Source organism: Lates calcarifer, linkage group LG1, assembly GCF_001640805.2.
Source record: "Lates calcarifer isolate ASB-BC8 linkage group LG1, TLL_Latcal_v3, whole genome shotgun sequence".
In the NCBI taxonomy this organism is placed as follows: Eukaryota; Metazoa; Chordata; class Actinopteri; family Centropomidae; genus Lates; species Lates calcarifer.
The window spans coordinates 18,393,580-18,421,150 of record NC_066833.1 but is presented as its reverse complement, the minus strand read 5'-3'; the positions used below and the strand labels follow the sequence as shown (position 1 = coordinate 18,421,150).

Here is a 27,571-nt window from a genome sequence, read left to right as displayed (position 1 = left end):
TGAAACATTAAAGTTCACAGACAGTGGAGTGTAAAGACATACAGTATATTTCCTGCATTTTTTTTTTTTTTTTGCATATTGATGTACATCATTTATCTTTGCCAGGGTTTTAACTCTTTATAATGTAAGAAAAATCACCAGTATGAGCGAGACCTGCACTTTGCTGATGTTTCCTTTTTTGAATTATTAGTAAGCAAGCCAACTGAGAAATGTAATCATTAAACTAATGTATGTACAGCTGTATATACATAGACATTATATATGCTGTGTATGCATGGAAGGGCAGAGATTGTACACCTACCACATAATATTTCTCCTCATTTTAGCAAGCGGATGACTTTCAGTGATAATTTCTTTTACCATCTCACCACCTGCCTAAGAAAAAAATGTTGTCATGCTGAAAAATCATGAGATTGTATGCATTGATACTGTTCTTGTTTTTAATCAGTGCTTTGAAACACCCTTCTAAAGCCATATAAAAGCAACACAATCTGTCTGCACTAAATAGGACATTTACTCAAGTACTGTACATAAGTACAAATGTGAGATACTTAAACTTGAGTATTCCTGTTTTATCATATTTTAAACCTCTGTTTCACTACTACTACTATTGTACATTTTTCTCTACCACATTTGTCTGACTTTGCAGATAAGGATTTTTCAAACAAAACGTGATTAGCTTTTAAGATATAATGCACCATATTGTGGTATTCCTACTTAACTATTAGATCATCCACCAGTGTTTATCTTTCCTTTTTTTATCCAAAGTGTTTTATAATTGCACTCTATTGTTCATAATACTGTCCTATTAAATAAGGCCAAACTCCTATTGACAGTGTCGACAGTCTTGGGTCTCTCATTTCTTATGAGTGACAGGATTTCTGGTATGAATTTCTTTCTTCAGAAAAGGCTTTTTTTACAATTGCAAAAGTGTGAGTTAAGGAAACAAGTTCATGCGCCTCTATTCTCCTGTAAGAAATCTGAGGTTATCAGTTCAACTTCATCACGTACGTCGAACAATTTACATATTGGTTTTACATCTTCACATGCAGCCACAGTTGCCATTCTCCCATCCTCTGCATCTCCTGCCGTCTCCCTTCATGTTAGGAGATGCTCCTGTGTAGAAATGACAGGCTTCTCCTAGAGATATGACATATTCAGCTCTTTGTTCTCTCCCAGTAGAAGCCTTTTTCATCCCAGTGGACAGATACCACAGTCTTTCACAGACTTCCACACACACTCACTACCAGGAGAGACACTCACCCAGTAATACTTTTGTCCGTTTTCTCTCCTAATCGTGGCATTGGAGAATTTTTTTGAGTCAGCAGTGGGATTTTTGATGGCCCCGCACATCAATAGCGAGGAGTCGGTTCTCCTAAGTCACATGGTACAACATCCTTTGATAAATGCAACACTGTGTTGTGTCACTAAAAGCCAATTACACCATGCTTTTTATGATTGATCTGCTCTGACAGTGGTGGATGGCATTTAAATCAACAGCCCCCGGAGCCATCTCTAGGCATAAACGGTGGTGGTTATGGGGGGTGGGAGGGTAGCGGGGGGTTATGGGTGCTTTAATCTCATTTGCTTGGTTGCTGAGTTGAGTTTCTAGATCACATGTTTTCAAAAAGAGAGCGGGAGAGCTGCGGAGATATCCAGCAAGCCTCTGCTCACTCAGCTCGGGAAGGCTGCTCTCTCTTCACAACTTTGATTGTCCCCCGTGTCGACAGCTCGATCCACAGCTTCTGAAGTACAAGGCGCACACTGGCACTCATAAAAGCATGTAGGGAGGTGTCATATTGAACGCGGGATTGCTTTTTAATCCCAAGCACATTGACTATTCTTGTCAATAGAACCCCAATACAACTGCCAGCTTGGGCTTTTTTTTTTCCTACAGGATTCTTGCTGGGCTTAATTTTCAAAGTGAACGCACAGATGCCAAGGAAGGCTTTTTCTCTTTATGCCACCCCCCCACCTCCAAACTCATACACACACACACACACACACACACACACACACACACACACACACACACACACACACACACACAGCTTTGCCTCTCTGTCCTGGAAGTCCATGCCAGAGAGCAACATGCGTGAAGCAGAAACGATCAGTGGGACACTCCTCGACCGCCTGTTTCTCAAGACTGAATGACCTGATGGGAAAATATTCCCCTCACCTTCTCTCCTCTTTTAATTATTAACCTTTTCCATTAAAAATTCTCTTCTCTCTCTCATTTGATTTTTTATCATTTGAGAGCACTGACAAAAGTAAGAACTGCCACTAGCTGTAACAAAAAGCATATGTGGCCTTTTTCTTCAACTGAATCCACTGTCAAAGAACAATTATTCCCTTTTCTCGCTCGTCTCTGTGTTTGAATAATTATTATCTACATCATTAGACCAGTTCCCTAAATTAGAAGGTCGTCTTTCAGGCCGGACATCACAGGTGTTCCCTTGGTTTCATGTCTCAGGAGGCAGAAATCTTTGAGGATACTGACTATTAACCCATGCTCTAATCATCTAGTCAGGAGGGGATATGAAACCCGCCAGAAGAAGGAATTAATACGACCCGCCAAGGAATACATGAAGAAAGCAGTGAGTGTCCATTTGCAAGGCTTAGGTACAACTGTCATAGTTTCTCTCATCGCGGCACAGCCCCTTCATCTCCCCTTGATGGTGTCATGGAAGTGAGAGGCGTGAAAGCACAGTGACACTCCACGAGCCCGTTCCACTCGCAGCCGCTAATTCATCATGACAAATGTGCTCAGATGATCTGGCCCAGCAGCACTAATGGGGAGAGGAGAGAGCGCACTTCATTTGCACAAGACCCACTCCAATTAATCCATCCAGCTTTACTCTGGGCTAATTGGAGCGGGGCCCTCCCTGCCTGTGTGCTGGTAATATACCCGACACAGTTTAACGGCTCCTGTTCTCAAAGATCATAACTTTTTTTTGCGTGTGTGTTTTTGTGTAGATTGTGCCAAAGGGCCGTTTGAGATTGTAAAATCTGTCCCCGTGATCCTAAACATTAGGCCCTCTCACAAACACATGTTGATAATGAGTAATTAATTGATCACATTTCCACGTTACCACATTTTACATTTTCCCTTCTTCTATTTTTAGGTTCCAGGTCTTATCCTGTGGTTACGTTTTCAAGCACATTATTGACAAATATGCAAGTGTACATTTTACAGAGTATTTAGAATTTTGTTTGTTTGCCAAATGCAAAATGTATTAACAGCAAAATAAATGAGTAGATAAATAAATAAAAATAGCAGATAACTGTCAAACGCTAAAAGCAGCATCACTACTAGCTTAAAAGACTCTTTTGAAGTGCTCTCACATCATATGTTTTGGCTTGTTTTGACTACAGCACAGTGTGAGTGTTTGTGTATGTGTGTGCACATGTTTATGTGTTTGTGTGTGTGTTTTCCCCATGAGACACCACATTGCTTTGGCTCACTGCAAAACCTTTGGCACATATAGGACATTCTTTGTCTAAAGTTAGAAGTGGTCTGGCTGTTAATTAATCCATCATAAATTGATTTTGATCTCTCCAGTGTTTGATTGATGCTTCTAAGACACTTGATAGTGCAGAGCCCTCTGAGAAAGGCAGGCGCTGATCCGGTGTTTAAGTTTTTGGCTCGTTGTCAGACCATGTCCTTTACAATTGACATGAGTCTTGAAATTGCATCGAAGAAGCAGACTGCAAATTTGCATTTTAGAAGTTCGCCTGTGTGCGGTAGAAAATCTAGAACAATTGTTGGCCTGTCACTTCAGCTTTATCTTTAAAAACTTACAAAGGTTTTCCTCCTTGCCATACACGGCTGCTTGGGTAATGCTGCCTCCTGTGTCTGCAGACGTATTTTTCTAAAGGTGTGTGTGGCACATCTGTGCAGCTATTGTTTATTCATGGAGTAAACCCTTTGAAATGTGTTAAGATACTTCCCACTCATTATAAAAATCCTGCCACCCATGGATTAGGACTTTGATGTCACCAATCCTGCTTCAAAGGCTTCTTTCACTGCTATTAATCACAGTTTAGCCTCTGAAGATATAGCCAGAGAAAACATTTGGACATCTTGTGCAGAAACTTTGAAATGTTCAAACTGTCTTGCATATGCTATGTTCATATCCTTTCCGCTGTGTGTGTGGGGCTGTTGGACTGCTGTGCATGCAGCTGCACTCCTGAGTCCATGGGATTCAGCTCAGATTTAGGCTCTGAACTGTCTTTTATACTGTGCTGCAGTATGAACACTACTGTTAATACAGTAGTGTAGCTGTTCACCTTGTTTTCCCTCTATTTTGTATATTGAAGAAGAGTATCCCCCCAAAGTGTTTATGGTTCCTCTTTGTCAAATAGTTCATTCTCAATTGTCATTTTTTTATTTCACACAGCAGCTCAAAACTCAAAAGTCCTGATGTTATTACTTATGAATGCCTTGTGGTTTTGATTTTGTTTTAAACAGGAAATCTGGCGACGTCCAGGGCCAGGGTCACCGCAGCCTCCAGATCTCTGCCACCGCAGCTTGGCTCAGGACGTACCAAGGTGAGGCTGTGGCTCCTGTAGCACAAATCATCGCATCTGAGAGCATATTGTTTTTTATTTGTTGCTCACAGGCATGGCACCATAAGAAACTCCAGTAAAAACCTGCGCTATGGAGCGTAGCCACATTAATTGACTACCCTGTTATGTTTGCTGTCTTGCTTGTGGTGATGCAGCATCACCATCTGGCATTTGGTGTCTATGACATAAAAGTGGTTTCTTAGACTCTGTTGGTGTTTTGTTGTTAATGGGCAGTATTGTCAAATTTAAGGTTCATTTCAAAATCACAAAAGCAGCTCAAATAGATAAATCTACATTCTTCAGTAAGAGGCCATGAAATGATATGTTTTATCAGCATAATATTCCACATTAATTCCTCAGTGTAGCAACTCTCAAAGAAGTACTTGAAATGTTTGCATACAATAATTTCTATTAATCATGCTGAGGTTCTTTTTATGCTGTCACACATACTACATACTACACAGTGTTTTAGGAGCATCAGTTGCTCCAAAAGTCTCAAACCTTTTCACAGACCTTGCACTTTTCATTTTTACTGTGTCTGTTACTTTATTTAAGGGGAAGCATTTGGTCAAATCATAATAAAGATCTCATTTCTTATTGAAGTGAAAATATCTTTGTCCATTGTTGGACTGTGTACACACTTGGTCTGTGTAAAGCAAAAAAGAGATCACATTATGATTTACACTGGGAAACCCCTTAAAGGTGTACTCCAGGTTCTTTACCTCTTGTCTATCCACCTCTCTCTTCCTTTATTTCCATGTTAATCGTCGACATATGCTGTACTCAAAGTCTCCCAAATACCTATTGAAGGTAAGACTCCTGTTTAAAAATGGTGAAAGTTTATGAATCTAAATACACTCTTTCTAAATCACAGACCAGTTTCCAATCGCAAGCAGTTTCTGAAAATAGATCATTTACAGAAATCATCTGAACATCATTCTAATCTAAATCGAAACTTTAACATTTTTCACTAACTTTGAGTCATGTGCAGCTTTCACTCTTCTAACATCAATCACAGTCTGGTTTTGGAAAATGTAAATCATTTCTTTTGAACTATTTTTTCACACAGCCACAACTCTGTGTTATTAATGTAAACAAAGTCTCTGCGATGCATCTTTTTAGAGTATAGAAATACTCCATACGAGATACAAACACAGGCTATAATTTGGTTTGGAAAAAATAACAGTGGCAAAACAGTTCTACTTTGTTGAACTTCCACTAAGCACCTACTCAGTTATTCTTGAAAAAGACAAGACTTCTTAATAACAACTCAGTGTGATTGATGTAATATGTATGCCATCATGTTCTCAATCAGAGTTGGGGAGTTGACAGAAAGTGACACTTACAAAAAGTTACCATTACAACCAGATTAAAGTAGTATGGCAGTTGTTAGAATGGTGGAAGTGAGTCCCAGATAACGGTTTGTACTTCTGTATGATCTGCTTTCAGAATTCCTCTGTTCATGTAACTCAGAGAACATTGACGTACCTTTCTTTCTCTGTGCAGGGATGAAATCAAGTATTAAGATATGCACTTTGCTACGTAGACTTACCATAAAATATCTATTGCATCATTAATTTTGATGAAGCCATGAACTGCATAGGCCATTAGAAAGCTTATATTGTGTCCTCGTTAATCCGTCGTCGTCAGGATGACTGTCTGCTCGGTGACGGCTAGTCTCATTACTCAGAATGCTCTGCAATTCTCCCATGCCCCACAGCAGTGCAGAATTATTCTCTAGATTGTTAGCTTTAAGTGTTTATGGGGTTGTGTTATACAGAAGGCACAGTTAGTACAGCTGTGTATTCCCAACTGGCCCATTTAGAGGAAGGAGACCTGCTGTAATAATACCTTTATCTCTACAGAGCCCACCGAGGACTTCAGGTGGCAAATAAACAGCATGTCATTTGAATCTGCTGTGTTTTCAGTGATGCTTCTGGCTTCAGTCTGGTCTGTTTGTCAATGTAGAATGTTGAGTCGGTTTGTTTGTGTTCAGGTGGACACCATGGAGATGATGCGTCACCCAGATGAAACCACCAACATGAGGAGACAGACGGTGGCCTCCTATTTCCGTGTAGGTGTTTGAAGTACCTCACAACAATCAACCATTTTAACAATTTATGTGCTACTCTTTTCAGTCTTACAATACACATTTTGTTGACAAAAGCAAAATAATTATGCTTATTAAGTATATTATTAGCTTCACATTCAGTAGCTGCTCTACTATGTTGGATTAATGTCAGCAAAATACCTTGTTACAGTGAGTGAAACTCTCTGTAGTACCTTGACTGCAGTATTGGTGTTTGTTAAATAGTACATCAGCACTGGCAAATTTCTGTTTGATAAATTTTATATGTGAATTTTAGAAACTCGCCAATATTTTTTACTTGATGTCCCACAAAATTTATGAAATTGAGTCTTCACAGAAACTCTCATGTCTCTGTCTGCAAACTACAGGCAGACATTTTCTAAGACTGACCAGAAAAACTTTAAAAACACAGGCTCAATCTAAGAAAAATTCATGGAAAAGTTGTGACTTCACATAGCAACTGTTTAAGTTTGGCTGAGCACCCAACAGTCTTTATAAATGATTTCCAAGCAAACAAGAGCTCTGGAGGGCAACTGAAAAGGGGGCGGCTTCCCATCAAATTATAATCAAATATACTTTAAGAAGTAACAGCCTGTGCCTCAATGTATTAACATGACGTTACAAATGTCTAATGAAATCAGTGACTAGGTTGTGAATGAGGTGTTGGTTGAGAACAGAACTAAAAGAAAAGCGAATATTGGACGTTATCACGTAGCCAAAAAGTCTTATCCAAATGAATGCTAATATTGATCATTGTCTTTATATGATGATATGTATTAGATATTCGTGTAGGTTAGATGTGTTTACAGTTTGTTCTGCTGGCCTCACTTTGCACTTTGCACAAGTCACTTATTTATATTTTTTATATGAGAATAAAAACTCTGCCCAATCCTTTTGGGGCTGATTAACACTGTCAGTTACTATTCAGTTTAAATTCTGTTATCAAACACATCAATGTCTGGAAAAAGTTGGATGTTCTTTGAAGTGTAAATCATCATAACTGAACTTATACCACCAGACTTTGATAATGTGAATTCATATGATAACTGCTCTCTTGTGTTCTTGCCTTGCCTCTGCCCACTGTTTAATGTTGTCTCATTGTGTTTCTGCAGTACTCCCTGATGGACTTGCTGTCTAAAATGGTAGTGGGTCAGCCACACTTTGTGCGCTGCATCAAGCCCAACGACGACAGGCAGGCACTGCGTTTCTGCAAGGAGAGGGTGATGGTGCAGCTGCGCTACACGGGGATCCTGGAGACGGTGAACATCCGCCGGCAAGGCTATTCCCACCGCATCCTGTTTGAAGACTTTGTCAACAGGTAAGAGCGGTGTTGAGACAGGCAGCACCTCCACTCTGCAGCACGCGCACACGCTGAGCGCCGACACAACCCCAGAGATAGTGTAGAACAAGTGAGCCATGCTCTGCATCACACAAAAACACGGGTTCTTTAATTAGATAGGGGTACAAGTTGAGCAGAGCAAGAGGCTGACTAATTGGCAGTCATTAGTGATAGTGCAAGACTAAATCCTACAGCTCTTTTAGCTGGGTGGATACTGCAGTCTGGAAAATATGGATAAAACTCAAACAGGGAGGAACTGTGATTATGAAGGGTGATGCATTTTAATGGAATTCCTTTTACTATTCATAAAGAGTTTGTTCTTTAACTCAGTGACCTGGAAAAACTCAGAGTAGTATCCTTGTCCCATTGGTATACATTAGAACACAATTAAAACAAGATTTCATCATTAGGAGGACTTTATGTAAGGATGTTGTTTGTAAAAATGTGGGACAGAATGTGACAACCATTAATAGGTGCTACACACTCCTGTTCAAATGTCCAACCCCAAATTTAAAAAGTATATACCTAAACATCCTCAGTCCTGTGAAATAAAAAACATACATACTTAGACAAGTCTGTGAGAAAATGCAAGGAAACTTATGTTTGATTAATTTTCCTTTGAAAATATTCCAACCACCTCTAATGTGCAGACTTTAAGATGATATAAAATTTAATTAACTTGGGCTTATGGCCAGTAGGAAGAAAAAAAAAACTTTGAGATGGTTGGTTAGTCTCGCTGCTTTAGGGAAGCTTTAAAAAATGGTATTAAGTTTGGTTGCAAACTAAAAATTTACGTATGTTACCAGTGTTACAGAATGAATACCTGACCTGATGATTTTACTGTTTTGTCTGCAACACCTGTGCATGAAGTGTGAGTGTGTGAACGTGAGGGTATATTACCACTTCAGACTACATTTTAACCTTACTATTGAATCCATATCATCCTACCTGAGCCTGGCAGAAGTCCTACAAACAGACCCGAATGGCTAAACTGCACCTTTAGTGAAAACTGATTTAAATTTGTGCTCTCATATCAAAGGCTCGTCTGATGTTGCCAAGCAGTGCTTTGTATTTACCATCAAAGAAATAACAGGTATCAACAGGAATTAGAATGAAAGGCTGTAGACTGAGGCGGGGAGGGGAGTTCAAAGAAGTTTTTCTTCTTCTTGTTGTTCTTCTTTTTGACCAACGCCAGAACACAAGAGATGAACCAGTAGTTTGGAGCCTTGATGTCCCTGAGCAAACAGTTGGAGCCACTTTGTCCTATGCTGGTATTTTGTAAACTACAACAAGAGGATCAGTGTGGATGGATCCAAACAATGTCAGCGATAAAACATGCAGTGGAGCTGATGCACACTGATAGGCCCGGGCTGATGGGCACCTTCTGTGGCCACTGAAATAAGAGACGATGATCTATTCAAAAGATCCAACAATGGGCCTCTGTTGAAGACTCATGTCTCAGTCAGGCTCATTTTTCTTCTCAGACCAAGCAGGCAGTTTTCCAATAGTGGTGCTTCTCGTCTCACTTTAAATAGCTGTGTGGAGGTACATGCTTTTAATAAATCCACCGAGCTACCAAAACTGTCTACTTTTATGTTAATGTCATGTAAACTGTGAAATTTAGAATTACTCGATTAGTGAGTAAGCTTATTTCCCTAGATGTCAAACACCATTCACTTTCATGATCTGACCACAAAATCTTTATTACAGCCACAACCCAACTATGCTCTTGTTCCTGTTCAAATTATGAATTATTTCCTCCCTTCTCCTCCTCTCACAGATATTACTACCTTGCATTTCGGGCTCACCAGATGCCTGAGACGAGCAAAGAGAATGCTGTAGCCATCCTAGAGCGAGCCAAACTAGAAGACTGGGTGCTGGGGAAGACAAAGGTAATTTGATTACACCAAAGAAGTTAAGTGTTTATAAATCACATTCACCTGTGCATGCATGTCACATTTCTTGTGATCAAAAGTTTTCGTTAAACAGAAAGAAAACGTGTAACAACAACAACAACAACAGACAATATTGATATAAAGATGTGTAAACTGTCTAATCTTGCACAAACATCTTGGCAGGTTTTTCTCAGGTACTACCATGTGGAGCAGCTGAACCTGCTGCTGAGGGAGGTGATAGCACGAGTGGTGGTGATGCAGGCTTACACTAAAGGCTGGCTGGGCGCCCGACGTTACCGAAAAGAGAAGGAGAAGAGAAACCGCGGGGCCATCATCATCCAGTCAGGTACACTGGTATTAATTAAACAGTAAACAGATGAAAGGAATTATTCTAACTTAAGTCAAAAATATACAAATGAGGGATGGGTTCTGATTTATTCTTTTATCACATAATGATGAAACAGGTGCAAATTTGAAGTGAATCTCACTATTGGTTTCTTAATGACCTCTAGTCTATTATGCACCGGCAAGTCTTCATAAAAGAGATGAGTTTGATAACCACAGCTTGACCTATGAGGGTTAAGAGCAATGCTTCAGAGCAGACAATAAGACCTCAGAGAGTTCAAAGGGATCCATCTCTCTGCCACCTGGTTTAGCAGTGTTTTGAAGTGGGATCTTGTGTAGTATATGCAGTCTATTTTGTTTCACAGAGGTAGGTCAGCAATCTCTCTTAGACACACTGTCTCTCTCTCTCTTTCTCTAGCCTGGAGGGGCCATGTTGCTCGGCAGAACCTCAAGCAGATAAAAAAGGAGCGGGACGAGGCCGCTATCCGCATACAGTCAGGTAAAGAAATGTTTATATTTTCTTCAGAAGTTCTTGGTACAATTAAATGCAGACCTCTGGAATTTCTCATGTAGTCCCGTGTCCAGTGGAAATTCATGCCACTTTTTCATATGTTTTTAAAAGGAAAAGGGATAAAGGCCTGAAAACCTTACGTCTTTGTGAAACACCTTTTTGATCTCAATGAGTGGCCTACGAAACAGTAATAATTAATTAATAATGCATAAAGAAAAGCTTTTGAAAGTTTGGGCAGCATTTGGTCCCCATGTTTCAGAAGAACAGTGCATACTGAGATCCTTTTTTCCTTTCATCTCTTTCCCAGTAAAGGCAAGAGAGGGGCTTATCCCTTCTGTTTCCTCACGACTTCCTCTCTCAAATTCCTGGCCTATTACACAGCTCTCACATACCAGAAACAAGATGCCTTTTTATACTGTCAACCTTTTCATCTGAAATGTAAATTAATTCTTACTCAGTGTGCCTTGACGAAGATCAAAGTGGGCACATTAACCTTCCCTGGGTCCCGCACCCCACCCCACCCCCACCCTCCTTGGAGCCTCTCACTGGAGGACAGGGGAGGGTGCCAAAAGGGGCAGGAGAGAGGAGGGCAGGGGGAGGAGATTTGGCATTGTTTCCCCCTGGCTCCCCTAAGGGCTGCCCTCATCTGGCACATGGAGCATCTCAGTCGCCTGCACACCTTGTGTAAATGTCCTCCATTAAAACCCTTGTAAATAACGCTGCAGAATGGGTAAACATGGTTTTGGTGTGAGGAAAGCCTCTCTGTCGCCGCCGTCTTTCTCTTCAGAGAAGTGTGTTTGTGTGTGGCCGCTGGGGTTTTGGGGGTGTGGGGGTGGGAGAACCTGAACCTGACATAAGTGGGGCCTCAGCCCCCCGGCGGAGCACTCCAGCACATTCACATTGTGTGTTCTCTGCAGCTTATAGCCTTTGAGGTGGACTGCATTTGCATTCTGAAAATAAACAGATGCCTTTCAAATGTATGAGCCTGGTGGCTTCTCAGATCTCAGCGGGGCCTGGGGGACATGCTCACCATCGATCAGATTAAACCATGCAAAATAGAACCATGGCTCAACAATGTACTTGAGCTTTCTTTTCCTGCGCATATAATTTTACAAGAAAAACACAAAGCCCGTTGACGGAGTAAATCAGCAGGCTCCGTTTACCGTCCATCTGAGCTCAGTATGTTTCAATAATCACACAATGTTTTCCCACTGCTACACTACACTCCTTATATGGGTGCTAAGCACATTCCACTTCCTCCCAGCAAATGCAGTGTTTTTAATACAAAGCTGTTTTTACGCTTTGATAAATTGTTGGAAATTGTGTTAATTGCAACAATTACACGTGATAACTGCTTCAGTGCGCTAATATATGTTAGATTGATTACGGGGGCGGACACTGGTTTTCTGACCATGTGAGAGCATGTCTGATGTACATATCCTGTGCAGCTTACAGGGGCCATCGGGTGCGTCGGGACCACAGACCCCAGAGGCGCAGATGTCACCCTGAGGCTGGAGGAAAGACCACCAAGGAGGAGCATATGAGGTGAGCTTTGACATCTCTCGCCCTTCAGGGTCTGTCTTCATTGAAAAAAATTTACTTGAGTTTGATTTGTTTTTAAATTTCTTTATTGAATCCTCTTATGACACTGACAATAGTCTTGAAATGTGTCTGAAAATGAAACCACCCCAAGAGATGACTGATTGAGAAAGTGACCTCACATACCTGTCACACATCTTTACCCCTGCCAGTCGGGCTGCTTTTGCCCTGTAATGTACTGTTGTTTCAAGCAGAAGAGAAAGCTCCTCCCTGCGCACCACCTCTTTCAGTTTATAAATGCAATAAATATCTTTCCACCAAGATAGCACACTTGTCTGACCACAAATGGGGTTGGGCGCTGCGCTGGTCTCCAGATGTACGAGCTGAGGACGTTGTGTTTATTCAGCATATGGGCAGGTCAGTCATTAAGAAAGTATGTGCTAAACAGGAGAGCAGCCACCGACTTAACAGCAGCACACGTGGTATCCATGGCGGCTTTTAGTGAAAAGCGACACCACAGCTTACACATATCAGTTATTACGTGTTCTCTAATGTGGTAGGAGTACGTACTACAAACAAATCTAAGAAGAGAAATATTCCTGAATGATTTTGGGTACTTTTTTATGTGCAGGGTCCTTAGCAAAGAACACAAGAAAACTACAATAATGACAAATTCAAGTATGTTTAGAATTACGTTGCTTAAACCGGTTTACACATGTAAGAATTCCCTTTCAAATCTTGGGTGACTTTGGGTCAACACTGTGCATCTCTCTCCAGACACAAACTCCAAAATACTAGATTTACACATCTGAAAATGTTATGCTTGTTATATACTCAAACCAAGCGGAGCCTCATCAGGGATTTTTCTCTCCATGTTTACAATCATATTCCTTGGTGAGAAAAACTTCAAACCTCCACTCAACAATTCTGTTTAATCAGTGTTGGAATCTCTCCATATAGATTTATTTTGACATGATCTGGCCCATTTTCCTCCTGTAAGATCTATGTTCTCACCTACATGCTGTTCTTTTCCCTTTTGATATCCCTCCTCTCTGCCACGCATGAATTCTGTGTTTGCATCCAAACAGCAGAGCCTCCAGTTGCATCACCAAGTCCAAACTGGATGAGATTTTGTTTTTCTAGACTCGAAGCATGACTGCGATTGGCATGCAGCTTTGTGTTTGCAGATGTTGTTTCTTGGGTGTTTGTTTTTTTTAAATAATGCAACAATGAGTGATCACGCAGAAACATACCTCTGTCTCGCTCTCTGTAAATTGCATAATCACAAGCCAGAGATGTTTTTATCACTAAACAAGGAGACAGATACAAATCATTCTCTGAATAGTTTTTTTTACATTACTATGTGGTTACCAGATATTTATAATGTGTGTTGTTTTATGATATTTCTGTTCATTGTAATTGAAAATACATCTTTCTTTCACAGGTCTAACAGCCCAAAGAGCAAAGAGGCACATACAGATCACATACATGGAGGAAATGTAAGTAACAGAATATCAATGAGCATTTTCTTTAGCCCTGTATGTAAAATGCTGCTACTTTACAAAGCAGCTTTAACCCAGATTATTCTTTGGGAATTTTTGACTCCTTGAGACAAAAGAGTTCTCTTGCTCCAACCTCCATCTCAGCAGAGAAGACAGGGTGGTACGGGAACGAGAGAATCAAAAGGCTGGAAATTCACGGCTGAGAATAAATGCTCGCTCTTCCCTGAGGTGATTTGTCTTTGCGCTCCTCTTTCTACAGATGTTAGACCCCTTTTTTAGTAAAGACCTGAGGTTCTTTGGTAGCACTTTGATATCCTGCTCGGATTCAATATGTGAAATAGAAGAGCCACTCCGTGACTTGGAGCACATCACAGTCTTTGAAGTCTGATCCAATTTTTGCTGCTCACCATTTGATGTTGAAAGGATGAAATGAGGAAAATGTACAGTTTTTGCCAGTAACTCTGCTGAGCATATGTAAGATTAAAAAAGCAAAATCCTTTGGAGGATGTACTTAGAAATGTTAAGCAGATTAATACTTTCCTATAGCTCTTTTATTCAAAGATAAAATTAAATATGAGAGGAAGTCTGTATGTGCTGTTTTTTAACCTCACAATTAAGTCAGTGTGGTGCTGTTTGCTAGGAGGTAGGGCTAGTAAAGGGGGATATGCAATTGCATTAGCATTTGATTAACATTGCAAAGCACATTAATGGGTTTGAATTATATGAGTGCCAAATTGTAAATTGTAAATAAATGAATACAGCGTCTACATGACTAAATTGGGAAGAAAAAAAAAAAAAAAAAACACACACACACACACACACACACACACACCAGTACAGGGCTTGCTTTAACTTGTGTCTATTTATCCAGTGCTTTCATTGACATTGCTCTTCTGGGTGTGTTTACGCCTCCTCTTTCAAGGTTGGCCCTGACAGCCGAGACAGACAAGTGAAAGACTTCAAGAGAGACAAAGGCAGAGCAGAAGACAGTGTAACGAAGCCTTGCAGGGAGACAGCTAGACTGCGAGACATGCAGTGTAAACAAGGTAAGCCCGAGCACAGAGCTGGCGGGTGCAGGTAATTACATAAAGAGACAGCAGAAATCCCGCTTTAATGGATAAAGTGCCATTTTTAATACGGGACCCCTTTCAACCTTTCATCCCAGCCAATCCTCTGCTGCCATTCTTTGTTGACAGCAGAAGGAGAGAAGCATTATGGGTGATCATTTCTGCGGTATTTTAATAACCCAGGTCAGCTCATCATAAACGTCTCATGGCAAGTGGGGGGGCTTTCAAAGTGGCACGAGCACTTCAAAGCTTTCATTCCCCTGCACGGCGAGCCCTTCACTAAGGATCTCATCAATGACTCTAATAGACCTTTGCAGTAACGGTGACAAGAAAATACACAAACCCTGATTTGTTGAACATATGTTTGGTTTGCTTTTTGCCCCAGGCGATGAATTACATTAATTCCTGCTGCCTGGAAGGCTGAGTGGGTGGCTGTGTAGGGGGCCTCCGATTATGGCCGTCACCCATCCCACCACCAGGGTAGCCTGGGTAATGGGGGCCCGGCCCTTCATTAATGTTATTAGAGGGGTATGAGGTAAGAGACGGAGGTGGAATAGCGTTTAGCGGCGCGGCTGAGAGATTACGGGGATTAGACATGATAATGTAACACAGACAGGGCTCTCCAGCGGGCCTGGGATTAGTGTCAGTACGCCACAGCAGGTCTGGGTTAGATAGCAGCTAATTCGGTAATACGGCATACAGGTGACCCCCCGCTCCCAGGCATCACTGCTGGTGAAGGGAGGTAGTGTTTGATGAATTTATAATGTCAGAGTAATTGTGGAGGGAAACATTGTGGTGAATGCTCATATGAGAGCATATGTGTGTTTTGTCCTGTGTCACTGGAGCCTTAAGTCATTCTCTAACACAAAGCTTTGAAATAACAACTGAACAGCTTTTTGTTTTTATTGTTTCTTATACACTTCTTACACTATTTAAATTATTTAATTGCTTTGATATAACATAGTACTCAACTATATCACTTAATGCACCAGTTTGAAAGTCTACTTGCAACCCCTCTTTACAGGTTATAGTCTCTGGTGTGGATGTGAGTTATGAGCAGTTTTTTTAAAGGTTAAACTAGTTTTGATAAATTGGGTAGAAAGAAAAGAAAAAATATGAAAAAATAAACTTTTTTTTTCTTTTGTGTGCCTTTGATCATAACTAGTAAGAGTATCCAGCCTAAAGTAGCTAAAGTCTAGATTTAAATAGAATTTCAATCTGCTTCCAGTAAAAATCGACTTGTTTCAAAGTGTTGGTGTCTTTTTCTTCAATCGTGAATTAGGTTACTGCTGGAACTTGATTTTACAAAATACTTAAAATAATTTGAAAACTGGAAATATTCTCACTGCACTGGCATTTTTTTCACTTGTTTCAAGACCAGTAGATTTAAGTTACATGCAAAAATAGATTTTTAGCAGTGATCTTAGGACCCCTCAGAAGGTGACTTAATGCATCCCAATATCTTTCTAGTCCAGACTTATTGGCATTATTTATTGCAAGAAGTCAAACACATCATATCTGACAGTTCAGTTATACTCTATTTAAATGTCCTGGCTTAAAAATCCTCTTCTCCTTCCGGCATAGGCTTCACTAACTCTTTAGATATTTTGTGTGGTGAGCACACAGATTTTCAGGTATTCATCGTACCCCTTTTCCTGACTCGTTTATGTTCCAAGGTCTGCTTGTGGCTCTGACTTCTTTCAGGAAACCCCATTTGAATATGTTGAGGGAGGCCACGGTGGCTCAGGCACCCAGGGCACACTTTGATCCCTGCAGATCTGAGGGCCGCCTTTTTTTTTCTTTCTTTTTTTCATCCCGAGACTGAGCGAGTCATGGAAGCCTTGCCCTGCCAGATGTTTGGAGACCAGGCTCCTTCCTGTGTCTCTTCCTGCTGTCGCCTCTGGTGATCGCATCGGTTCTCTCGGGCTGGAGCTCAACCTGGAGTGTTTCAGGACACCAGTGGAGAAAAACAGAAAATTAGCCATGGAAATTGAATTACCCCACCCCTCCAGACTCACACACACTCACACACACTCCACACCCTGCTCCCATTAATGCCAAAACACCAGGGCGTGACCTGGAACCTCTCAGTATGTTTGACGGACGTTGGGTCTTTTCTAAGTGATTTAAAAAAGCCTGGTGTTGCAAGTGACGAGATTAGCAGTTTTTTCTTTAATGTATGAAGCAAAGCAGACTAGATGATTTGGATAGATGTCTGTTTTACTGTCTATCTGACGCCAGGCTAGGCGACTGTTCTCACTCTTTAGCCAAATACCCGCAGTGCTGCATTTTATGGTGGGAAGAGAGCGTTAAAGCACTCTGTACTCCAGGCGTTCTAAGATGTCTTTTGCACCAACCTTTGATTCCCCATGTTTTTTCAGTGAAAAAGTTAACTCATACTCAGTGTAGTCGTGTAAGCTGCACACTCAAGAAGATGTCACCTCTCGTCACCTGTCTCCCGAGCCTGAATATTAATACAACATGTTTGGAAATGAGTCACAGAGGCGTGTGCAGAAAGAAAGCCTTTGCTAGCAAGCGGCAGATATGATCAGAGTGCTGCTTATGCTCCTCAGCGTGGTAAACAGGATGGTGCCGAGGATCAGTCAGAGCTGACTTTATGGTTTATGAAAGCTGAGCTACTTATGTTAACAGGCTTTTTGAAGATTATAGTTGTGGTAAACATACATGTCAAGAGAGAGACAGTGATAAAGAAGAGCCACAACACAGAGACCAATTACCTCTGCGCCTTGGAAGATAGTTAACCTGGTCGTTTGAAGGGATGAGACGAGGAGAAGAAAGAAAAGACAGTTGAAGTTTACGTTGACTTATTGGTTTTAGTGATGTCCCCTCAGTGTATAACATGGTACAGTCAATAACAATTGATTTTGTTTGTCGCCCAGAGCTCTCTGTGCTTTATAGCCACAGCTGGGAGAGCTTATGGGTAATGTGGATGCTGTTTTACCCACACTGAGGTCAAACCCACACCCACCAGTACATCTCACTTTCTTCTCTCATTCCCTCCCTCAGCTCTTAAAACGTCTTCCCACATGTCCTCCTACAAGGTTTGCAGTCACCAGGTGCTGCTCCACAACCCACCACCACCACCACCACCACCAAAGTAGCAGCAGCAGCAGCAGCAGCAGCAGCAGCATCACCACCGTATCAACACGCATCTGCCAGACAAATGATCCACCCTCTCCATGTTCTCTAGACAAATACTCTCCCTCCCTCTCGCTGTCTCTCAGTCTTTTGATTTATCTGTCTGTCTCCACATATCGCCGCGTCTCAACCGGATGCCTTCAGTTTTAGGCAAATTACAGGACTCGACATAGCGGCAGCAGAGATTTGGAAGGGATAGGAAAGACTCAACTTAACGGAAGGAGTTGCCTCTGTCTGACGCTACCTACGTAATCCTCTTAATGTCAGTGGGAGTAGTTAACAGGATGTACTTCCAAACTACTCATCATCACAATTCCAACAGAATAATCTCCTCAGACGTAAAATCAAGGTGGAAAATGATATTCCAAGTTTTCTGTAATTTCGTACACGTGGCTTGAGTCATTTGATGTAGTTTAACAAAGTTTTCCTGAACGCAAAGCCTCATTAGTTCGTTATTGTTGTTGACAAGATTCAGTTTTATGTATTTGAATAAATTATATTTTATCTAACTGAATTAGTAGGAATCCCACTGATCAGGAGAGAAAAAGCTTAATGCCATCAGTTTGCATATTTAATCCATTTTTGGCACGGTTCCCCTGCCATTCACGTCTCCGTCCTCACTACTTACTTTTTCTTCAGGAGTCAAAGTTCCAAATCTGCTGTCAGGGGAAATGATTGATTTCAGTGTGAAAAATTGCTTGTAAGTAACAACATCCTCTGCTCACATTAGTGAAAACAGATGCAGGAACTATTCTTTTTCAGTATTATCTGCAGGACTTGACCAGTTTGTCTTATAATTTAAAGCACATGAGTTGCTATTTAAGTATGATGTTCAAAATGAAGGGAGCGGTAATAAATTTAAGGAACCCTGAAAAGTTCTGGAAATCCTCTTTAGCCTCAGATATCTGTTTAGGGTCTTTGTTTGCAATGGAGGAGTAATGTCTGTGTTAGTGTGCATGCACGTGTGTGTGTGTGTGTTTGTGCACATGTTTGTATGCATGTGTGTTAGTTAGCCTGTGTGTGTGTGTGTGTGTGTGTGTGTGTGTGTGTGTGTGTGTGTGTGTGTAAGAAGAGGCGGTTGTGAGGTAAAGAGAGGGGTCTGGGTTGCACATGCCTCATTTAGACATCAAAGGCCCCTGCTGATGATTTTTCCTTATAATCCATGCCTTTTGGTGCCTCTGCTCCCTCCATCTGAATAAACAAAGCCCAAGTGGTTCTCTGTGGTCTGGGAGAAGTCAGGTGATTGCAGCACGTGATTTGGGAAGTAAATCGATACATCTCTAATTTATTCCACTAAAAATCCCTTTTAGCAGCTCTTTTATGTTGTTTCTTAGGAGCATTTTGATTTTCAAGGGATTTCAAAGTGGTATTTAGAGATGTAATGCAAGTCATCTGCTGCTCTTTGAAAATGAAAGAAACACCTATCTCAAAAAGAATTCCAGCCCTTTTATATCTCAAGCAGCAAACTTGTACAATATGTAAGTCTCTCGCTAAGAAGAGCAAACTCTGCATGGTTTTCTTTTGATAGCGAGAAATAAATATTGTATGAACCGCACTGCCTCTGTATTCTCAGTGGACCATTATTCCTCCCCACCCCAAACAGCAGACGTTACCCACGATCATTTAGCAAACCCCCGGTGTGAGCCACTGTCTGACCCCTTCCCAGCTCTGCCTGCCCATGTCCAAGCCAGTGCTTCCATGCCAGAAGCCAGTTTGGCAGCCTCCCTGCCTGTAATATATCTGCAGGAGCAGCATTCCTCTGGGGCTGGCCTGGATCAAATGGCAATGATTTCCCAAACAGAGGCACAGAGATGGGAGGCCTGACCCATCCTCTGATCTGCTACACGGTCTAATAGCTGCAGGTCAGAGTGGATAAATGGTGATGTTGAACCCGTGTGTGTCCTGTTTTGGGCTCCAGCTCTGCAGTGGCAGATGCAGCAGGATGTAGGGCAAACAGAAGCGTTTTCCCCAACCAATAACGTGATCATGATTTAAATTGCAGGTACTTTCTATGAACTTAAATACAGGCTATAATTTGTGTTGTTTAAATAATGCAGCTGATCAATGTTGCGGAACTCCCAGTGTTCAGTAACATTTTGCGTATGCAGTCAGACAATCGTCAACTTCTACTTCTTCAACTTCTTCTCATATTAAAATATCATTATCAGTATACTTAACATTTAAGAATAATATAATCATGACATTGAAAAGCAGCATTACATTTATTAATAGCAGAGTTGACCTGTTATGGCAACAATAACAAACTGCTGGTAATGTTTTTGTATCAGATCGACAAGCCCTAATGCTAACAGCTCTACTCTGTAGATGCATGACTGACGGGACAGAAAGGCTTCATGAGACTGAAACTGATGTGAGGCCCAAATCCTAAAGACTCCACTCTGTTGCTGTTCATTATCAACAGCACTAAAAGGCTCTAGCTACAGTAGCGGCTGGTATAAATTATATCATTTACTATATTGACCATTTTAGGGTGTTAGCATGCTAACATTTGATAATTAGCATTAAACACTCTGACTCCGATTTTAACAGGATGATGGTGCTAGAAAAATCAGGTGATCTCCAGAGTAATTACAGTTCATCCAGTGGGAACATGAATGTGAACCAAACTTTATGCTGATCTATCCAGTGGTTGTGGAGAAATGTCAGTGTGTCAATGTGCGTGGTGGCCCCAAGTTCATGGCAATCCATCCAGCGTTTGCAGAGATGTTTCTGTCTGGAACAAAATGGTCGGCCAACCTAGTGACAGACAAACATGCAAATTATAGTGACTGTTGTTCCCTCTTGTGCAAAACCACCTTTGATGACCCCACATACAGACAGTGAGCAGATTAAAAAGACAACAGTCTTCTTTTTGGTCATCTCTCTGAATTAATGTTAATTGGCTACAGCTGAGTAAATGCACCGGTGTCAGTTGTCATTATAGCCGGGGCCTGCCACTTGCACTTACTTATTTTGATATAAAAACTGTAAATTGTTGATCCTACAACAAACTCTCTTTAGCTACAATGAAGAGTCTCAAGCAAACAGGAAATCAGATACTTTCATGCTTACACTAAATGTTGTCACGGGTTAGTGCATGACTATTTAATATTTGTGGAGTTCCTATTTTTTAAGATAAACAAAACATATGTTTGTTTAAAAGACATGAACAAACTCTATTCTGTCTATTTTACAACATGGATTCAGTTTTGAAACTTGGTTCAAGGCCGTCAGAATTCATTATTGGTGATTGAGTGCTTTGATGCAATTTCAGGGGAATAAACATTTGCTTATCAAACCCATTTCTGCATCATTATCCCAACAATGTCCTACATACAGACATTATTTTTTAAAAATGTAAGCAGCAAATGTTTATTTGTGCTGGTTTATTTAATCTGTTATCAACAATTAACGCAGATACAGCAGCTCTTTTGGGTTTCACAAAGCTAAACAGCAACATGTTGTACAGTTTGTCTTGGTGTAATATTTAAACCTAAGTGATTTTGATGCAGCCAAACCAAGTTACTTGTTTAGAAGAAATACATGCTGCTGTCTCTTTCACAGCTATTTTTAAAGCTACACAGGATCTATCCAAACATCCTGAAATACTCAGGAGTAACAAGGATTCACACTGTGTATGGTTAGCACCTCTGAGGCATAGATAGATAAGATTCACGGTTAAAGTTAGCTAATATCTCAGAACTGACAGGAACTTTCCGGGCATTTACAAAGTGTGACTTTAGTAAACCTGTGCTGGTTTGAATAACATCAAGAAAACCGAGGAAGGGTGGTTTGGGGGGGGGGCTCTTCTTTGATGTATAGGATTGAGATGTGATGAGGTCTGTTCAAAGTGAGTACAAAGTAGTGTTAAGATGGAAAAAGCGAATGCAGCTTTAGTCAAGGTAGAGAAGCCGAGGTAGCAAGAGATGATGAAGAAATGTCCTGTCTCAAGAAGATGAAACGTTATCTGACATTAAATATAGACGCTTCCTTGTAAAGGTGTCTCAGCTTTAAAACACACCTTTGTAACCTATAAATTTTGAATCCCTGCGTGTTGTGTAGTATAGGACTGTAATAAGCCTTTGTAATATTCTTATGTTTGAATAATCAGGTTATTACATAGCTCATTATCCTTAGTAAGACATCAATAACAGTTCACTGTCTGTGGTGCAATGAATAATTCATTCTTTAGTGCATACTGTTTTGAACAATCAGGGAAAACAACTAAACACAGCCAAATATTCTGCTGGAGGAGAAGTCATTCAGTGGGTGGGAATCTGAATGTGTATATTGCTCCTTACTCTGTTTAATAGATTATCTATTGAGGTAGGAGGTTAGGAGGTAACAGGGTGAAAATTGAGTCCTGTAGATCTGCTGAGTCAGAGTAGGATTTTAGGTGGAAATCTACTTTTATGTGCCAGTGAATGGATGTGCCTTCATTTTAAAGGGGCAATTCACTAATCTTACTACAAATTAAATTCAGTTCATTGTGTTTTGGTATTATCAAAAATCTCTGATGCAGGTATCATATAACTTGTGCACATGAAACCAAAACTGTCTGAATGGCTAAAAACCATGACCCTTTAAAAGAACAATTTGATATTTGGGGAAACTAACTTTCTTTTTTGCTGATGGATGGATGAGAGGATTGATACCTCTTTTATGCCTGTAAAGTAAATGGAGCTACCACCAGCAGCCAGGTAGCTTAGCTTAACATAACAATTAGCCAAAGATAACAACATCCAACCACCCACACAAATTAACATGTTATACCTCATTTATTTAATCTGTATGAAACCTGAAGTTTTAATGGGGGTAAGAGGAAATAATGTGTTGTTGCTAGTTTTAGATGTGCTGATGTTTTTATTTTTGGAGCTAGGCTAGCTGTTTCCTGCTAAGCTATGCTATGCTAAGCTAAGCTAAGATAACCAGCCATTGGCTTTAGCTTCATATTGAACTACAAAACACTGGTTAACCTTGTCACCTAACTCTAATAAGCCTGTTTCCCAATATGTTAAACTATTCTGTTAACATTTATTTTGTTTTGGGTTATTTTACATTATATTTGTGGTTGATCAACACCTATACTAAAATCCAGCTAATAACTACTAACATCTGGCTTTTGTCTTCAGTGGGAAAGAGTATAAACGGCATTCATTCCTGGGTCAAATTACTCAATAGTCATGAGCATTCGTGACACCTGGGTGGACACACTAATTATCGCTGTTTCTCCTGCATGACACTATGACGTGCATTAAGGTTTGAGACAATAGCACAAATAAATACATGGGCAGGAAGATTTATTGCTGCAACACTGCAAGATGCAATGTTGGCAGTCAGCAAGGTGAGAGAGCTCCTGATTCTAGTGGAGGAGGGCTCACTGGCCACTATGCTGTCAAACATACACATTAGAAAAAAAAACACACACAAATTTGTCGATCACCTTTTTAGCAGGTTTACACACGCTTAAAAAATCCAGATGTCTGTGCTAATTTTGGTGTAAAAAGGGTGTTATACACAGAGGGCTAGAAATCCTCTTGACTAATTTCAGTAGTAGTACATTAGAACCACCTACCTGACCCTGACCTCGAATACTGGCAAATAATTAACTCCAAAAACACACCATTCTGTTAAGCTAATCTTTTGTTCATGTAGTCCAGAAAACTGTCTTCAGCAGGAAAACTTCACCTTTTAAAAGACTGAAAAACGGAAACAACCACTCTCAACGAGGCTCATTAAACCTTGCTTCAGGAGACAAGCCTCCCACAACAGCACCACAGTTGCAAGATACATCAATATTTAACTCCTTGCTGAAACAAATGTTAGATTCATTCAAAAGAAATACATTTCTTCTACTCAACCTATGTGTATTGAAATGTCTCATTTAATACACACAGTTATTAAAATATTTTATTTACTCTCAGGCCCTGGCAAATACTAGTTTCCATGTTTTAAAATCACCATCAATCATCCATGCAATATTTACGAAATATTCCACACCGATTGAGGTATAATAAATGAGATTATCAACACATGTAGATGTTGCTCCACTTTTTAGTGCCATCACTTTGTAGTCATAATGTTAACTTTTCCAGGATTGAAAGCAAATGATTGTAGCATCTTTCTCTTTACTCATCTCAGCATGTGGTGTTTCTCAGACACAGTTTTCTGCCATAGAAACGAGTCACATTATTTGCCAGGATGGTCACAGCTGTTATGCTTTTATTTGTTAACTGGCTCTACACCCTGTAGAGCCAGTGTAGAGCCTATTGTTTCTACTATGAAGGCATGACAAGATCTGATCGGAGCATCAGTGTAAGCTCATTCATGGATTACTTTTCTCTGGTTTTTGCGTATTTTGGTCACAGAAAAGTCAAAAAAGGGTTGCTTAGTCAGAAGTGCACCCACACACCACAGTCTCACCTCTGTCTCCTTCAGTGTAGTTGTCTGGCAAACTTACATGTCTTCTGCTCTGCACCTGTGAGGAGAGATATAATTGGTTGTGGTCCATGTGTGTGGATTGGTGTAATGTTAAGCCGTTATTGAGTCAGCTCATCAGTGAAATTACATAATCTCACCTAAGTAAATTTAAAAATGTGTTGTTGCCGCTTTGTCACACAAGGTTGCAGATTAAAAAAGTCGAGGGCAGAAATCTGTTTACTGCTGCTGTCGTCACCATCTGTATCATTTTGGAGCTTGTTGTTTTTTCTTTTTTTTTTTTAACATGGTTGGATCACTGCCCTCATTTTTCCTCTGTTGCAGGTCCAGTGATGAAGCTGCAGCAGCGAACTCCTCGCCGGCGGGGCCAGCAGCCCAAGCTGCTCAACAGCCCTGAAGACAGCCTGTACTACAACCAGCTAAATGTGAGTTCAAAGTGCCGATAAAGGCCTTTGTCTGACTTTGGTTCCACATGATAATACAATTAAACCTACCTGTGCCAGACCCTGGAGCCCCACCCCCACGCTTCTCTGCCTCTTGTCTTGAACATGTGCTTATGCTCTTTATCTGTTGCTTTCATGTCAGGATGTCTGCCTTCACGGTGAATAATTGATGTGGTTTATCAAAGCTGAGCAAGATGCATGCTTCATCAGACTCACTTGAGCCCTTTGATCAGAAAAAATTATGCTGTGACTTCTGATATTATCAGCATCTGCTTGCATTCAACACAAAATCACTTTGAATTAAAAATTAATGACTCTCTGCTCATCTTTTGACTGTGTGCTCTTGGCCCTTTCCTCAGAGAACTCTGGATTACCAGGGGAGCAAGAGGAAGCCGAGAAAACTTGGGTAAATAACTGCTTTCCTACTTACAGCAACTCTAAACAGAGCAGGCCCTTTGTGGAATAGGAGAATCCAGAAATGGAGTTGTTTTCTTATAATGTAAATGGAGAGCCGAAAATAACAGGCTTTGCTCTGCGTCATTAGAGAGGGGGGTTACATATTAGGGCTTTGTCAGCATGCTAATTTTAATTGTTGAAGGTCTGACTTGTATTTGTACTATAAATGACATCCTGGTTCAGATCAGTATGCTTAAGAGGACGCCTGAATGCCTCATCGCTTGCTGCATCTATAAATAATGTTTTTATTTCCAGATGTCTGTTTTACCCCATCATGAAAACTCGGTATCACTGATCTGTATCCACAGTAACTTCTCTCCACATTTCTTTTCTTCTTTCACATCACAGTCAAATCAAAGTGCTGGATGGAGAAGATGAGTACTACAAATTACTGTCAACTGTGGAGTCAATCCCTGAGGAAGACTACACGACCGCCCCCCTCTCCCGCCCTTTCTAGTGGGCCTCTCATCACTCAGAGCTGAGCCTTACAACCATGTCGACCGGTAAGACAGACGCACCAGACATGTAGACAGACACTCCAAAGAACAATCCTCAGTGTTGGATGTGCTGTGGTATGTGGAGCAAGTAGCAGCAGAGCACATTAAGCGACCTGTGCAGGCAATGCCCTCAGCTGTTAATCCAAAGTGGTCAGAAAGCTATGGCTTACTCGTCAGTGACATTATAACAACATTTTTTAAGGATTGTGCCATTTCCTGTGTAATAAATCACGACAACTTCTCTGCTTCTGCTGAGGCTTTATAGTCACAATGCTTGATAATAGCTAGAGATGTTACATTTTGCAAGAGGAGGGGCTCCAGACATCTATTGTGCTTCTCAATGTGGTCAGTTTTACAATATTATTATTATGGTGTCTGTCATTTTTCTAGAGGCTTTTTCAGGGTCTTGAATCCCTCGCCAAACTAGGAATTAGTAACCAGTTTACAAACAGCTGTGAAATGTTGCAGATGGTGCATCAATAAATAAATTGTCAGTGCATGTAACACAAACAATACACAGTCGTAATAAAACACATTTTGCAGTGTCACAATTCAACACTGAAATGCTGAACCTCTATTTGTAGTTAAATAATTTTTTCATGTCAAAGTTCTACACAAGGCCTGCAATTAATGATTATTATAGATAAATAAATAATTTTTGTTCTTCAGTCACAAAAAGCCATGATATTCAATTTATTATGATATGAACTGAAGAAAAATAGGAAAATTCTCATGCTTTTAAACCAGTAGATGTTGTTGTAACCTGATAAACGACATGCTCATTAAAATGATCATTTATTAGTTTCTGTTGATTTACAAATGGATTAACTGACTCCTCATTAAAGCACTGCTCTACATTCATAATAAGGTTCCCTTCATCTTGCAGTGTGTGTCTAACTTCATTGGTGTTAACCTGACTCAGAAACATCTGCCTATTTTCCAGCATTATGTCTATTGTCTAAGTCGGATCCAGAGACAAATCCTTCTGAAACCCAAAAACTCTCCTGACGAGTTCTCCCACAGCGCGCTGCCTGTAGTTAGAGGGGCTTTGTGCTGTCTGAGTGCTGGAATCACCACATATAGCCTCACAGAGGCAGAGTTAGACCTCACTTTGAATTTCACCCTAAATACAGGAATTTTCTTTTAAGATGTGAAGTGTCGGAAATGCAGGGCTGGCGAGTTGATTTGTAGAGCTTTTTTTTTTTCTTTTCAATTTGCATATCATTTACTGCATCTCCCTTTGTTGACACCCGAGGGCCTGAGAGGAGATTTTGATCTTAATAGGAAGAGTAGGGTGGTATGACTGAGGATCTCATCCTCCTTATACTCAGCGGGGAAAACATTAGAGCTCTGCCTAGACAGCGAGACCGGCTTCACTTAGGTTCAGGTTTACGGTAATCCTGGTGGGTTTAAAGAGGCCCAAAGTGTTGATCAAATCCCACTGCTCACCACTGTGGAGGTCAAACTTGGGTTGAGACAGTGAGGACTGACTCGTCAACTTAACATCAGTGGTCATCCATTTCATTTCCTTCTCTTTATCAGGTGCAACATAGGGCTTTTCAGTAGGAGACGCCTAATATTGAATGTAATTAAAACACTGTATGAGTGAAATTTAAGATGATAGATTGTTTAAAACCACCAGTTTAAATCAACACTATGATTTTAAACCAGTTATCTTCCAAACATAACTACGCTGTTTGTAGTTTTGAACAACCATAGTGA

The 27,571-nt window shown here is 40.6% G+C and overlaps 1 protein-coding gene across 3 annotated transcripts in view; it reads left to right on the top strand.

Moving 5' to 3' along the window:
- Nucleotides 1–27,571, top strand: part of myo3b (myosin IIIB) — a 62,395-nt gene that overhangs the window by 30,070 nt on the left and 4,754 nt on the right. Inside the window, exons 24-35 of one of the 3 annotated variants that reach the window (XM_018684774.2) lie at nucleotides 4,472–4,551; nucleotides 6,566–6,643; nucleotides 7,771–7,976; nucleotides 9,778–9,889; nucleotides 10,076–10,238; nucleotides 10,656–10,736; nucleotides 12,197–12,293; nucleotides 13,732–13,786; nucleotides 14,712–14,835; nucleotides 24,778–24,878; nucleotides 25,256–25,302; nucleotides 25,701–25,855. In XM_018684774.2, coding sequence (XP_018540290.2) covers nucleotides 4,472–4,551; nucleotides 6,566–6,643; nucleotides 7,771–7,976; nucleotides 9,778–9,889; nucleotides 10,076–10,238; nucleotides 10,656–10,736; nucleotides 12,197–12,293; nucleotides 13,732–13,786; nucleotides 14,712–14,835; nucleotides 24,778–24,878; nucleotides 25,256–25,302; nucleotides 25,701–25,809 — 1,253 coding nt within the window. In that variant the 3' untranslated portion in view covers nucleotides 25,810–25,855. Of the gene's footprint in view, nucleotides 1–4,471; nucleotides 4,552–6,565; nucleotides 6,644–7,770; nucleotides 7,977–9,777; nucleotides 9,890–10,075; nucleotides 10,239–10,655; nucleotides 10,737–12,196; nucleotides 12,294–13,731; nucleotides 13,787–14,711; nucleotides 14,836–17,883; nucleotides 19,466–24,777; nucleotides 24,879–25,255; nucleotides 25,303–25,700; nucleotides 25,856–27,571 lie in introns of those variants that run through there. The other 2 variants (XM_051071402.1, XM_051071405.1) reach the window with 2 other exon arrangements.